The 14,378-nt window shown below is 48.0% G+C and overlaps 1 protein-coding gene across 17 annotated transcripts in view; it reads left to right on the plus strand.

Annotated features, from left to right (window-relative positions):
* Positions 1 to 14,378, plus strand: part of AGAP1 (ArfGAP with GTPase domain, ankyrin repeat and PH domain 1) — a 559,287-nt gene that overhangs the window by 480,640 nt on the left and 64,269 nt on the right. For all 17 annotated transcript variants that reach the window (XM_070618668.1, XM_070618665.1, XM_070618663.1 and 14 more), the window contains 2 exons: positions 5,013 to 5,167; positions 8,486 to 8,576. In XM_070618668.1, the coding sequence (XP_070474769.1) occupies positions 5,013 to 5,167; positions 8,486 to 8,576 (246 nt within the window). The remainder of the gene's footprint in view (positions 1 to 5,012; positions 5,168 to 8,485; positions 8,577 to 14,378) is intronic.

The raw sequence follows: 14,378 nt of genomic DNA on the forward strand, positions 1-14,378 counted from the left end.
AAACTAAACCTGGAATCTGCTTCCCTGATGAACACATGCAGAGGAGCCAGAGGGGAGAAAAAGAAGCAGTGGTTAAAAATCTAGAAAGAATACTATAGTTGAGCTTGGTAAACAGATGGCAAGTATGCCACATGCACCCTTCCTTGCCCTAGGGCAGACATTGCTATTTGATTGTGGCACTTATTCTCTTGAGAGCCTGGAGCCAGTCTTGGAATCCCCACCATGGGATGCCTGGCAGCTTCTCAAAGGTCTCCCAGTAACAAAGGAGTTGAGAACTATCTTGCATCCCTCCCACAGCATCTCAGTTGAAAGGGCCCTAGTGGTCATCTTTGAGGTGCTGAGTTCCCTCCAGTCTCCCACTGAAAGGGCCACACAAGGCATTGAAGCCCAAGGGAGCAGAATCCAAAAGTTGGCTGCTCCACCTGTGGATAGCTCTGATGGGGAGAGAATCTCCCACCAGTGGAGTCCATCGGTTTTCTGTCTTGGGGACTCCTCAGGGCTCCCTAGAACAGGCATCACCCATCTTCTCTCAGAACTCATGAATCTCCATTGGGTGGTTCCTGGTGTCCTGCTCTTTTTGTGATGCTCCTGAGGTCCACCCTGGGTGATGGCACAGCACAGAAGGGTCCTGAACAGGAGCAGAGCAGAACCACCTCCCCCTCAGTGTAGATGACACACTTGTGGCCTGCATTCTTACTGGCAGCCTCGTGCTGTAGATTACTTCTCTTTGGGATGGGTGTTGACTGCAGTCGCTCAGCCTTTGCACGTTTGAAGCTGGTAAACAAAATCTCCACCAAACCTCGCTTGCCTCTGGGATCCAAGGGCAGGAATTCCTAGCTGTCCGTGAGGCATTTCACCTTTTGAGTCATCACCGGCTCTGAAGTCCCCTTTTTAAACTCTGGGGTTGAAACCCTTGTTTATCTGTGGTCCTCCAACCGTCTGCCCTTTCAGAATTTGATAAGCAGACTTTATGTGCCCTCATCCAAGTCATCGATAAAAATGTTGGACAGGCAAGACTGAGCTCAAAGTCCCACGGTATGCCACTCCACACCTCCTTCCAGGTTCCAGTAATTAGTACCCTTTGGATGGACTCTTCCAGTGAGTTGTTCACCCATGGAACTCTACCCGCATCCCTTTTGTCCATCCTCATAAATGCCTGTTCACATCCAGGTGCATATTCAAGGTGATTGAGCAGCTCAGAGGACCAAGGGGGAAAGTCACAAGATGGTGGTCACAGTCAACAATGCCAGACACTCCAGAGAGAAAGGGGTCTGTGGGAAACCCGTGGGCCCTGGCTATCAGTTCACCTGTAATCGTATAAAGTGATGCTTCAGTAGAATAGACGAGGGGGACTTTGTTAGAGAAAAGGAAGTGGTTAAGGGGAGCATGCTCAGGTAACGTGAGCACTTTGAGAATGGTGGACGGGAAGGGGGATGGGAAGAGGCAATCGCTAGAGGATGGAGTGAGATCAAGGAATGTATCTGTGTGGAGTAGGGGTGAGTGTCCTGAGTGCAGGTCAAGAAGAAGGGGGTCATTGGGTTTGGAATAGATGAGGAAATCATTGCTGAATCCAGCTCCACAAGAAGGTAAGGGGACCAGGTAAAGGAAGCGCGGGGGTGGGGCGCAGAGAAGGACCATGAAGTGAAAGTCGAGACAGAAGTGTTTCGTGACATAGAAGATATTAGGAAAGGAAACTTGCTTCCGGAAGAAGGAGAAGGTAGCTGGTGGAATTGATTTTTAAGAAGAGTGAGAGGCTGTAGAAGAGATGCTGTAGGGAGAGTACATTTGGAAATTTGTAAGAAATGAACTCTGATGTTCCTGCAAACACTTAAATATATTTGTTCCCTTAAGTAGATTTTGCATGGGTAGGTAAATTTCGTTTACATAGTTCATAGGGCAAAGCCAAACTATACTTTAGCAACTTAACTTGGAAGTTTTGTCTTTGCATGAGGTATTGAGAGTATTTTAGCAGAAGATGCCCAAACCAACTACTGCATTGGAACAAGACAAAAAATATCGATGTTTCTGTGGCACTGTATTCAGACCTCCACTGTTGTTTCCATCGCTCTGTATTTAACCCCAGAGTGTCTGTGTGTGCCTGTCCCTGTCACGTGGAGACGTTTGGAGAGCACAGACTGTCTCCTGCAAGCTGGAACCCTTGCACCCTCGAGGTGCCCTGCCCACCGGGGAGGAGCTGACGGCCGGCCGCAGCCGCTGAGCCTGGCCTTGGTGTAAAGCAAGTTAGCTTCTTTCCCTTTGGTTCCAGGGGATGTAGCTTATGATCCCGGCCAGAAATTTGAACAGGAAAGCTTTATGGCACGCCAGTTGTGCAGAAATTTAACTGGGAAGCTAATGATGGTAATTTTTTTTTGCTAAAAGCTCTAATACCTCCTGCTCAGAGGGAGCTTTTGTCTGTGTATTCCAGTTTCACAGATTGAGGAAGGATGAGCCTGTTCGGTAGATGTCCCAGGCTACAGTTGTCAGCTTCTTCCCACGAATTACCAGATTTTCCTGGTGGCCTAACTGTGACTTATGTAGCTCTTTCTTGCCTTGCCTATTAGTTTACCAGGGTAGTTTTGCATAAAATGTGTAAATTTAGGGCACTATCCTGCAAGAATCAGTGTGGAAAAGGTTGTAATTCATAGTATTAGGACATAAAAGCCTGTGGATCAGGAAGCTGGGCCTTTTAAAATCCACAGATGTAGCGTCTCAGCCAGTAATTACAAGGTGTAATTGCAGGTCAGCCGTGGGGAGACCTGCATGAAAGTCACAGCTAATTTTTTAAATGAAAATCCCAACAAGTCTCATGAGTGTCCGGGGACATTACTGGGGTGGGGGCGAGGGATCTGCAGACGCCACTGCCCCCAGCCTTTCTCTCCCACCTCCCTTTTCCACAGCAAGTGGGGTGTTCTGCTTCTGCATAAACACAGGGGTCGTTTGTTTTCCGACTCAAGAGCCCGATAGATTGGGGTTCAATTTCGGATGACTGTCTCACTTTCAGAACTCTAATCACTAGCTCTCCAGACCTCAGGAACCCAAGAGATTCCGAGAACGTGGGATACTAGCATAATGTGGAAGACGCCTTCTGGAGGCTCCCATGTCTCATGTTGAAGTCAGCTGCTCCTCTCCTCCCCCCCCTTCAAAGAGCATCCCCGTGCAGCCCCTTGTCTGAGCTTTCCACACCTGCTCCAAATGAAGCCCAGCTTGGCCCTTTTCAGGGGGTGGCCTGACTTACACTCAGTACGTGCACCCCAGCACTTTCCTGCAGCCCCCCCAGTGCACCCTCGTTGCAGCTTTTAACATCTCCACAGAGAATCACAGGCCTTTGGGAAGCTGGAGGAAGCGGTGGACCCTCTTGTCCCAGAAACGTCATTATGCTCGGTGAGGCTGGGCACGCTAATAGGAGAAGCCCTTCACCAGTGGTTTGGCAAACAAATGTGCCCGCCTTCCCTCCCTTTGGGCCCCTTGGAGCTGGTTCCACAGATTTAGGCCCAACTCGCCAGGAGGGTTAAATTTGAAAAGAGCAGCCATGCTGGTTTTACGCAGAACACAGTACTGTTATTGCCAGAATATGTAAAGATTTCCCCCAAAAGTGTCATGGCCCTGTTTCCATGGCAGTTGGTGGTAGTTTAGGGAATCAGTTCCCCAGACCTGGCTGTGCGTTAAGAAGGACATGAGTCTCCCATTCCTGGGCCCTGTCCCCACCCCCCAGGGATCAATGGGGTCAGGTGGGAGGGGTCTCAGCCACAAGAGTGGGGGCTGCTTCTCTCTTGAGACGGAAGGGAAGGAGGAGAGGATGCTGGACATGGCTGTAGTTGCTTTGGAGACAAGCTGAGTGAGCATCCTTGTCTCAGAGGCTGAAGGGCTCCTGGTGAGGCAGGGCCTTGGGAGAGCCATCTAGAGAAGGGGTGGGGCCGCCCGGGCAGCACAGAGCCCAGCAGAGGTCAGGGGCTGGAGGTCAGGGGCTGTGAGCATGGAAATTCAGAGGTTCATGCAGTGGATGTGAGTGAGCCAAGTGGCCATGTGCAGATGACTGAGATAATAACTAAAACAGTGGTGGGCCGGGTAGGTAGGAAGGTTGTCATCATTAATAACAATTGCTCACCAGGTGATTGTAATACAGCCAGTTCCCAGACTAGTGATTGGAAACTATGAATCAAATGAGGTGTTGTGCCTAGAAACTCAGCTCAGGATTTCCTCATGGTTATTTGTAGCTGATGATGCTATTTATATGTAGGGCCTCCTCTCTATTTTGTTTCTGTGGCAGGACCAGGGGGTAGATGACAATAGAGGACAAACGCCGACATTTATGGAGTGTCTCCCACAGCGCGGGCTCTGTGTTGGCCTGAGTTACTACACATCACTTAGCCAGTGGAAAACACTCTGAAGGAGGCGGCCCCTTCCCCCGTCGTAAGGTGAGGGAACCAGCCTTGGAGGAATCAAGAACTTGTCCGACAACCCCGATGTGGCAAGTGGCATAGCGAGATCTGAATACTAGTCCTGCTCTTCCCAATCCAGACAGGTGCCCATGGTGGCCACAAAGTCTCTTCAAATCGCCTGTAATCCCCCCACCCTCCCAGTCTGTGCATCTCTGGATCTACACACTGACGCTTATAAGGAAATTAAAACTGTATCCCAAGATTAACAATATTAACTTAATTTTCTTCCCACAGATGTCGATGGTCAGCAGTAAGTTACAATGTGATTTTCTTAAGTTGCTTCATGCGTACCCAACCCAGAGACACTGACATCACACGCTGGTTTTCATTTTTCCTCATCCCCTGAGCATTGATTGAAACCTAGCTAAACCATGCTGGCTTTAGGAACCAAATCTTGAGTGTTTGGAGGTCTGCGGATTCAGATCTCCGCTGTGTAGCCGGCCAGTCCTGTGTGTGCCGCCAGCCCCATGCAGGCGCGATTGAACCCAAAGGCACTTTTATGACCAAGGACTGGCAGAGGGGCTGCGGTCTCATGAAAGCTAAACTCTTCATCCCCTCCACTCTGTGTTTCAGAACAAGAAGAAAACTTTGAGTTTATCATTGTGTCCCTCACTGGCCAGACGTGGCACTTTGAAGCCACCACATATGAGGAGCGAGATGCGTGGGTCCAAGCCATCGAGAGCCAGATCCTAGCCAGCTTACAGTCATGTGAGAGCAGCAAGAATAAGGTAAGACCCTTAACAGGCTGCCCCCCGAAATCAAGAGCTGCTGATCGTTAAAGGGAAATGGAGGCCGAGAGTGATGCCCAAGGGAGGGGAGAGCATCATATGATGTGTGTGATTGACAAGACCCAGCTATTCTTTCCTAGCAAAAAGCTAAGTAATTGAAAAGATGAAAAACACTTTGTGTCGATATGTATCATGTAAGGTGGATTAGTGTCCTAGCTTAAGCACGTTTGTGTGGCAGACTATGCCATTTTAAATCTTCACTCTCTCAACTAATCCCAAAGAGAAAGCATTGACCTTTTATTGTAGATGATGGAATCTTTTGGACTCTTCTGGCTTATGTGGCCACATTTATTTTTGTTTTAGGCAGAATGCACTCAAGAAAAGAGATGCACTGTTCTGTTATCATAAATGCCCAAAATTCAAATCCATGTCAGGTTGGAAAACCGACTCTTGTTACAGACGGAAATGAAAAGTAGATGCCCGTATATGGGCATCCACAGACCTTAGGGAGGACACAATGTCATTTTCCAAACTGTGCTGATAAAACGTGGTATATGCTTTATTCAATTAGACGTGATTCTTTTGCATTTTGCGTTTGTTTAGCTTGGGGGGAAAAAAAAGACTTTAACCTGCGTTTTCTAGATTACTGCCCAGTGATACTCCTTATGCAAAAGGCATTTTTCCCATTTTCCTTCTCCCATTAGAGATTCCTTCAAATTCATTATTTTAATGCTTAGATGTTTTTAACCCCTTCTCTGGGACCTTTTAGAGTCTTGGAGAGCAGCTTGATTTTTCCAATTAAAATCAACTAGAAACTGAGAGAAAGGACATTGCCCACCAACCTGCAATTTCATTTGTAACCATTTAAAGAAATTTCTGCCAGTGATTTATGTTCCACTTTGTCATTAGGAAGAGAGTCTGTCTCTCAGAAAGATGGACTGTCTTATTTTATTACCCTCTTTAACCAGGGTAAACCAGACCATAGTCATTATTATTATAATGTAATTTGCTTCTCTTTTTTGAAGATGTTTTATACCCAAGGTGGAAAGAATCCCAGCCTTTCCTTTCTGAGCACCTTGGCTTTACTGAGTCATGCAGCCACAGACGTGGCACTGAAGCCAATACAGGATGCTCCCAGGCCTCCTTGTCAATGGGGATCGACGACACGTGTCACCCACAAAACATGGGAATTTAGTTTCTGAAAGGCGTAGGAGGACACATGTGGCTGAGCAGACAAACGCATCTCCAAGTTTTATATAAAATCACAGTATCCCAAGTCAGACTCTGAATCCATGCCACATCATGCAGATTCCGGAAGATCTGGGAAAGCGTGGGCCTTTTTCCTTTCACACCCTTGCCAGACTCTCCCCAGCTCTTTATGAAAACAGACGGCATTGCCTCTGGGCCTGAGGCAAACACCAGCCTTAAAATGCTGCCCCTTGTCTCTCACTGGACATGTGCGCTCGCCAGCGGCCGCTTCCCCTGGGAGGAGGACTCACTGAGCACTGAGGAAGGCAGGCTCGCGTCTGTTTACCTGGGCGTGTGCTGAACAGGCGAGAAAGTGTACAGCATGGAAATAATATCCACGAGGAGTAGCTTGAGGGGAAGATACAGACTCAGTTGAGAATGAGCTATAAGGAATTTTTGCTGCCTGTGGATAATTCAGAGTTGGTAGCTAGTGTAGACGTATGTATGCATGCATATGTTGTAGAAGTGGTACAGGTAGACAGACAGACACGTCCCTGTATATGTGTGCGCACGCGCACACACACGCCAGATGCCAGTATAAATTGTTAAACATACTTTGAATTCTCGGGTATCTAACCAAAGGGAATAAAACCCCAGTAATGCATTATGCTAATTAGACAGTAGCAATTAATCAGTTATAATTTATTATTAGGTAGCAAGCGATAAATTGTTGCACTTCAGACAATTTTACATGGGATGGTTCAGTTTATGAAGAATTCGTATACAAAAATCAAGTGTGTTGTGAGTGTCTTCTGAAGTGTATTTGGCTTTAACCAGTATATTAGATGTATGCATCGAAAGCTTTAAAATAGTACATATCCTTTCACCTAGCACTCCCCTACCTCCAGAAATTTATCCTCAGTAAATAATCATGAATATGTGCAAAGATTTAGCAGTAAACATATTCTTTACAGCACTGTTTGTAATAGAATAGAGAAAAATTGGAAGCAACCTAAATGTCCGTCACAGAAAACTTCATAACTAAGTTGTCATAAGTGGAATATTATGCAGCCATTTAAAATGATGCTGTTGGAGAACACGTGGTGGTGTGGAGAGAGAGCAATATGTCATTAGGCTGCAAAGGCAGTTTCCAAAGCAGTAAATAAATATATATGTATATATATGTGATGCTGGCTTTTTTTAAAGTACATGTATAGTCATGCATCGCTTAATAACAATGATACATTCTGAGAAATGCATCTTTAAGTGATTTCATCATTGTGCGAACGTCACAGAGTGCACTTACACAAACCTAGATGGTAGAGCCTGCTACACACCTGGCTACATGGTACTGATCTTATGGGACCACCATCATATAGATGGTCCATCACTGACTGAAACGTTGTTATGTGGCCCATGACCATATGCGTGCAGATGTGCTTTCAAAGAAGGCTGGAAGAGTAGTATCCAAATGTGAATAAACTGAACTATGGGTGATCATGTCATAGTTTATAAATTTTTATGTTGTCCTTTTCCCCTTCTATATTTTTTTAACTTGCTTAGCAAAGATAATTAAGTATAAATTTAAGAATACATGCCCCCAGCTACACTCACACTCCTCCTTGTCCCCACACTGGCTAGTGACTTTCATGCCGTAGCAACTGACATTGTCTTAAAGTGAAAAGTGCCTCTCCCAGGCCTGGAGTGGGGTGTGGACGTGGTGTCCTAACGAGCAGTCCTGAGACGTGTGTTAGGATGTTGATTCAGCCCTGACTCTTGGCTTATACACAGGTTATTTCTCTTTCTTTAATCTTCACACCGAGTAGACACATGACAGTAAAAGTATGTTAACCAATTACATTCTCCAGGGGGCAGTGGGTCTCATGTTCATCCACACATGATACAGAACTTACCTCTGTCCTCATTTCCGCTGGAGGCGTCCATCTGATAGATCTTACCATGTAATATTTCCTCACGGTGCATAGCGCATTCTCCATCGGGGTCATTGTCTGAAATCGCCCTCATCCTCTGTTTGCTCACCATCTGTTTGATTTCCCCCTGACGCTATTAGTAGAGATATAAATTTCTCGTTCTTACGTCTTGCATTTATGTGTCTTCCTGTATGCCCAGTCCCGACTGACGAGCCAGAGTGAGGCCATGGCCTTGCAGTCGATACGAAACATCCGGGGGAATTCCCACTGTGTGGACTGCGAGACACAGAGTAAGTGTGTGCGGGGAGAGGGGGCCTGGCCCTGGGCAGCAGGAGACCTGGGGCAGGGGTGGGGGAGCGAATTCTGACTAAGCCCACATGGCATTGAACCCACATCCACCGTTTGGCGTCCGAGGTTTAGTATGTGACTTCATGGCTTTTAAGGAATTGAAATATTTCTCTTTGGATTTTATTTTAACACAATACCCTTCACATGAAAGCTCGCTGACACTGTTCTAAGTCCTGCCTAGGCCTCAGGCATCCCGGTGAGCAGCGGTCCCACTGTGCGTGTGGGAGTGAAGGACTCGGCTGCATGCCCAGATTCTGTGCCGTATCCATGAATCGACTTTTTCCTTCATCACGATCATAGGCTTGTGTGCTTTTTCCATAAAAACGGAGTACAATCAGTTCGTTCCTGCCTGGAGATTTCTGGGGTTTGTTTTTTTAATTTCAAAATTATGTGTTCTGGATTTTGCCATCAAGTGGTGTCTTTTTTTTTTTTTTTTTTTAATCTTAAATTCCCTACACACTAAAGCATTTGAGTGAACTAACAGACATGGTAATTACCACTTCAAGCCTTGGAATAACCTGGTTTTCCCGCGTGCTCTGTTGTCCATAGGTACTGCTGTTTTCCCATTTCGTTGCTCACATCCTTGAGATTAAGGACTTTTCATTCTTGATGTTCCAGCCCTTAGCACAGTGCTGGGCACGTTCTGTAATGTTTTCCAGTCATATTTGTTGCTGTTGTTAAAGTGTGTGTTTTTCGGGTTTTGGGGGATTTTGGTGGAAAAGATTTGCCCTGAGCTAATATCTGTTGCCAATCTTCCCATTTTTTTTTCTCCCTAAAGCCCCAGTACACAGTTGTATATTCTAGCTGTAAGTCCTTCTGGTTCTTCCATGCGAGCTGCCACCACAGCATGGCTACTGACAGACGAGTGGTGCGGTTCTGCAGCTGGGAACAGAACCTGGGCTGCTGCAGCGGGGCGCACTGAACTTTAGCAACTAGGCCATCAGGGCTGGCTCATTAAGGTGTTTTGAGGAGAAGGAAATCCGTTTGAAACAAGATAAAAGGCACTGGCAGCAGGCCGGGTGCTGCCTAGGAATCAAAGATGTGTGTGATGCAGTCCTGGTCACCCCAGAGCCTGAAACCCAGCGGGCCAGGCTGCACCCAGTAACCAGAAAACCCAGCACCGTGGAGAAGGGCCACGAGGGGTCACACGGCAACTCAAAGCAGACTTCAAGCAGGAGTTGGCGTTTATGTGGGGCTCTGGGAATGGGTAGGCTCTGAGCTAGTGACTGAAGGAGTCATCATGAGTCAAGGCTCTGGGTGCATTGAGGAAAAGGCCGCTGCTGCCCAGGTTGGAAGCTGGTTGGAGCCAAGAAGATGAGGGCGCTAAGTGGAGAATGTTAAAGCCTTTATCCTTCCTTGGTAAAAGGATGGAAATCGTTACAGAGTTTCAGAGCAGGCCCGAGATTCTGAGCTGTGCCTGGGGAGACTGCCCAGGGGCTCCATCTCAGACAGATTGGAATAGAGAGGCAGAGTGAGGACGAGGCCAGCAAGTGGATTTTGGTCATCTGACCAGGAGGAAACGAGGCACTAACTCAGGGTGGTTGCACTTTAAAGGGAAGGGCAGAGCCCCCTCGGAGAGACCACTCATTGGTAGGACAGGACAGGGAGAGACCGAGAGGCCATGTCCATGGCCTCCGGGTGACAGAAGTGGTCTCTTCTTCAAGCATCTTGAGGTATGTCTTTAAAGTGTCTTCTTGGGTTTGAATTCTCCAATTTTACTTTCAAAACGTGTCGTGAAGTCGAGTTAGAGGAGAGAAGTAGTTATTTGAAGTATGTTTTTGTCAAAAAGTTTTTTAAAGTAAGGTCTTTAAAAGCACAAAATCTGAGAAATATTAGGAGAAACCTCCACGATTGTTTCCACCGTACATGTAAAGAGTCCTTTAAAAGGGACGATTCTGTCGCTCACACGCTTCGTGGTATGTGCCAAATTGGAGGTCAGGAATCCTTTCTGAGAGCGGGCTTGGGCATGCGAGTGCCGAGGGTGGGGGAGGCTGTGGGACAAGTTTGTTCAGAGCAAGGCCACCTGAGCAAGAATTACAGGACAAAGGGAACGAGGAGAGGCCACGTTTGACAACTCTGGAGAAAAAAAGAGGGAACAAGCTTCCATTCCTTAAACGCTCCATCTCCATCAGGCCTGTGCCAAATCCTCTCATGCATTGTCTTTTTTCATTCTTGTGACCCTGTCATGCTTGGTGCCACAGTGGGCCCCACTTATAGGGGAGGAAATGAAGAGTCTGAGGGTCAAGTTGTATATCCCAGATCACAAAACTAGCAAGTCATGTAGCAGGATTCAAACCAAGCTCTTTGCCACCTGCTGTATTTTTTTAAGTCAAATACCCGGTTTGGGTGAAAGTGCTCAGAAGAACGATGAGCTGTAAGACATCCGCAGGGCGGTTTGGCAATGTACATAAAGCCTTCAACAAGTGGGCGCCCCGCACCCCAGCTGTACACCTCCAGGAACCAAGCCTGTGGGAATGAGCGAAGGGCGCAGACATCTAGCTTCAAAGATGTTCATCACAGGGCTGTTCATAGAGCAGGAAATCAGAACATCCCAAATGTGCGAAACTTACGAACTGTTCATGGGCTGATGTCTTCTCATCGTGAAATAATAGGCAGCCTTAAAAAGTGATGTCCAGAATATATTCGTTGAGGTGGAGAAACATTACGATGCATTGCAAAATGAAATTATATAGGGCGATAAGTCGGGGAGAACCCAGCGAGTCTCTTCAGGTACTTAGGGGGAAAGAGCTGTAAGGATGCATTCCAGAGCGTTTCCCCAGGCATCTGAGCATTGGGGTCTTTGGTGATTTGGGTTGTCTCATTTTTCTATAGTGAGCATGTATGTCTTAGGAACTAGAGTATTGGGTGGTCCGTATTTCGGTGTGTGCAAGAACACAGAGAGGTCAAACGTTAGATGTAAGGAAAGGCTCTTGTTTTTGGGTGTTGAGAGGAAGAAAAGGAAGCTGTCAAGAAGAGCTTGCAGCTTTCCACGAGGCCCAGATTTCTCCTCACAGCCTTTGGGCCTGGTGTCTGGCCCTGCCTGTGTCTCCTTGTCGCCTACTCTTGTCTTCCAAGCAGCACTCTGCAGTTTCTTCCAAGGAGTGTGCAGGACACCTCTGCAGCCCTCTTGAGCATCATGGCTAAAAGGTCATCAGGCATGCCCCAGAGTTAGGGGGGTTCAGGTAGGAAGGGCAGGCCTGAGCCAAGGAGTGGCCTAGAGGGCGGGCCTGCCAGGCAATAGATGTGGCTGGGGCTTCTCTTGAAAGCCACTGCGATCTGGGCTTCCACATTCTGCTGCTGAAGCCCTACCTTGGGCAAGTGCCCCCCATGCTTTTTGTCACCGGTCCTTGGGAACCAAGCCCAGGGCCTCCCACTGGTATGTAGCCTGGGAGAGTTTTTGTTGTTCTTACTGATTAAGGGTTTTTTTGTTTTGCTTTGTTTTCTGTGGGTTTTTTTGTTTGTTTGTTTGTTTGTTTTGCTGAGGAAGACTGGCCCTGAGCTAACATCCGTGCCCATCTTCCTCTACTTTACATGTGGGACACCTGCCACAGCATGGCTTGATGAGTTGGTACGTAGGTCTGAGTCCAGGATCCAAACCAGCGAACCCCAGGCCACCGAAGAGAAGTGCACGAACTTAACCGCTATGCCACGGGGCCGGACCCTGTTTGTAGGTTTTTTTGGCAACAGCAAGAAAATAACTTTTTTGGGTCCTAGATAGCTTTGTCTCTTCTCCCCTGTAGCCATGTTGTGCTGTGTCTATAGGCTCCTTTTACTTCCAGAAAACTCTTCTCAAACCACATCCTGGAGGACCAGGTCCACATCTGCCCCACCAAGGCACATTCAGGACAGTCTCTGCTGTCAGTGACACCCTGCCCATGTGGAAGCGCGCCTCTCCGGGAGCAGCTCAGAGCAGACCTGGCTGTGGGGTGCCCAGTGGGCTGCAGAGCCCCTCGGCACAGCTCACCGGCTGAACCCCAGTATCACCCACAGGCTCTTGCAGAGCTGTGCTGAGGCTGAGGGGGTGATCACAGAGAGCTGACTGTAACTCCGCTGTGGCCGGCCTGTTGGAACGGAAGCCGTGCACTGCTCCGCTTGGCATGTCCAGTCGGAGGTGATACTCACGGAGCGTTGATGGCCTCCGTAGTTCACATAGCTATCTGAGGGGCAGAATCCCCCCAGCCTCCATTCTCTTTGCGTGGAGCTTTGGCAAAACCGTGCACGGTCCCCACTGGCCTGGCTGTTGACATAATTATGGGTCAGATACTGACGACAACGTGAGTCACACGCAGTTCAGGAGGCTGTCAGAGCGAGACAGCGTTCCTTGGCCAGAGAGAGGAGCGTCAGTGTTAAGACCGTGATACCCATCTCGGAACAGGGTCAAATTAGGGGAAATTGGTTACTCTGTAAAATGTAATGGGGCAGCATGGAAATGAGAGCAAAGAGCACCACACTCGTGTTCTTCACAGCCGTGTTGGAGAGAAAATTGGCTGCAGCCTCAGTCTCCAACAGGAAAGGAACTGGCTAATAAATGAAGTATTACGACGTTAAGAATTATTCTTAGAGAAAGTGCTTATGTGTATTGTTAGGTGAACAAAAGTAAGAGAAAGTTTTGTTTGTGGTACATTTTATTTGTAGAAATACATACAAATAAAAAAGTGAGTTGACCACGAGTGAGGTGGGTGGTAGTTCCAAAGGTTTTCTCTCCTTGTTCTTTCTAGTTTACACATTTCTTCAAATGAGCTTGTGTTATTTTTATACTTATAAAGGGGTTAAGTGAAGATTAAAGGGGGGTCGAGGGCATAGGCCCTCCGTTGGCTTATTCCCCCGCTTGAGGGCGAGGCCCGTGGCTTCACTGTCCCGTGTCCAGTGGTGGTGTGGGAGAAACCGTGGGCTCTGGGCACCACATCTGCTCTGGGCGGTTCCCTCTGGCTCGTGAACGCTTTCCCACCGGTTCAACTGTGTTGCCTCTGGGGAAGAAGAGGCTTGTGGATTTCCATGAGGTGTGGGATTTGGAGCTGCAGAAATGCCCCCCACCCGCCCGTGTTCTTGCTGAGGATGCTCCAGACCTCCAGAAGCCTGCTGGCTACATACCTGCCGCATCCCAGAACACTGGTCTTCACCATCATCTACCTGTGGTCATTGGAACGCGTCCTGCGCGTGGATGTCATCCTTCAGGTCTGGCACCAGGGCAGAGTCTTGGAGCTGCTGAAGCTTGTAGGGGAGGAGGGCAGGGGTGGCAGTGGTCTGAATTCTGAACAAGGGATCAGGGTCATTGGGTTTCCGTGTCCATAGACAGCTCATGGAGAATGGCTGGGGTGGTGGGGTGGGCATCAGAACCTAATAAGAGGTTCTTGGAGCAGTTCAGGTGAGCAAGAATAGGGCTCTATATGTACTTGGTAACAATGAGGACAGTGTGTGAAAATATTAACCACAGCACTTGGTGATGGGAGGTGGGGACATAAAGGAGAGGGAGAAGTGGCGGGGGGAGCCACTTAAGGACATAAAGGAGGAGGATATGGAGAGGGAAGATGAATTCAGTGTTGAATTTAGCTGGAAATACAACAGGCTCGGTGGCCTCGGGTGCTGTACTTGCTGGAACCTCTTGGGAGTTCTTGCATGACACGTGGGACCTATCCACACCTTGGATGCCAGCACGAGGCTACAGAGCTTGCACCCCTTTTTGGATCTGTTGTTTGAGTTGAAGATCGGGTCCCCTGATGTGGGTCTGAGCATTCCCAGCAGAT

This window comes from Equus przewalskii, chromosome 5 (genome assembly GCF_037783145.1).
Source record: "Equus przewalskii isolate Varuska chromosome 5, EquPr2, whole genome shotgun sequence".
Classification (NCBI taxonomy): domain Eukaryota; kingdom Metazoa; phylum Chordata; class Mammalia; order Perissodactyla; family Equidae; genus Equus; species Equus przewalskii.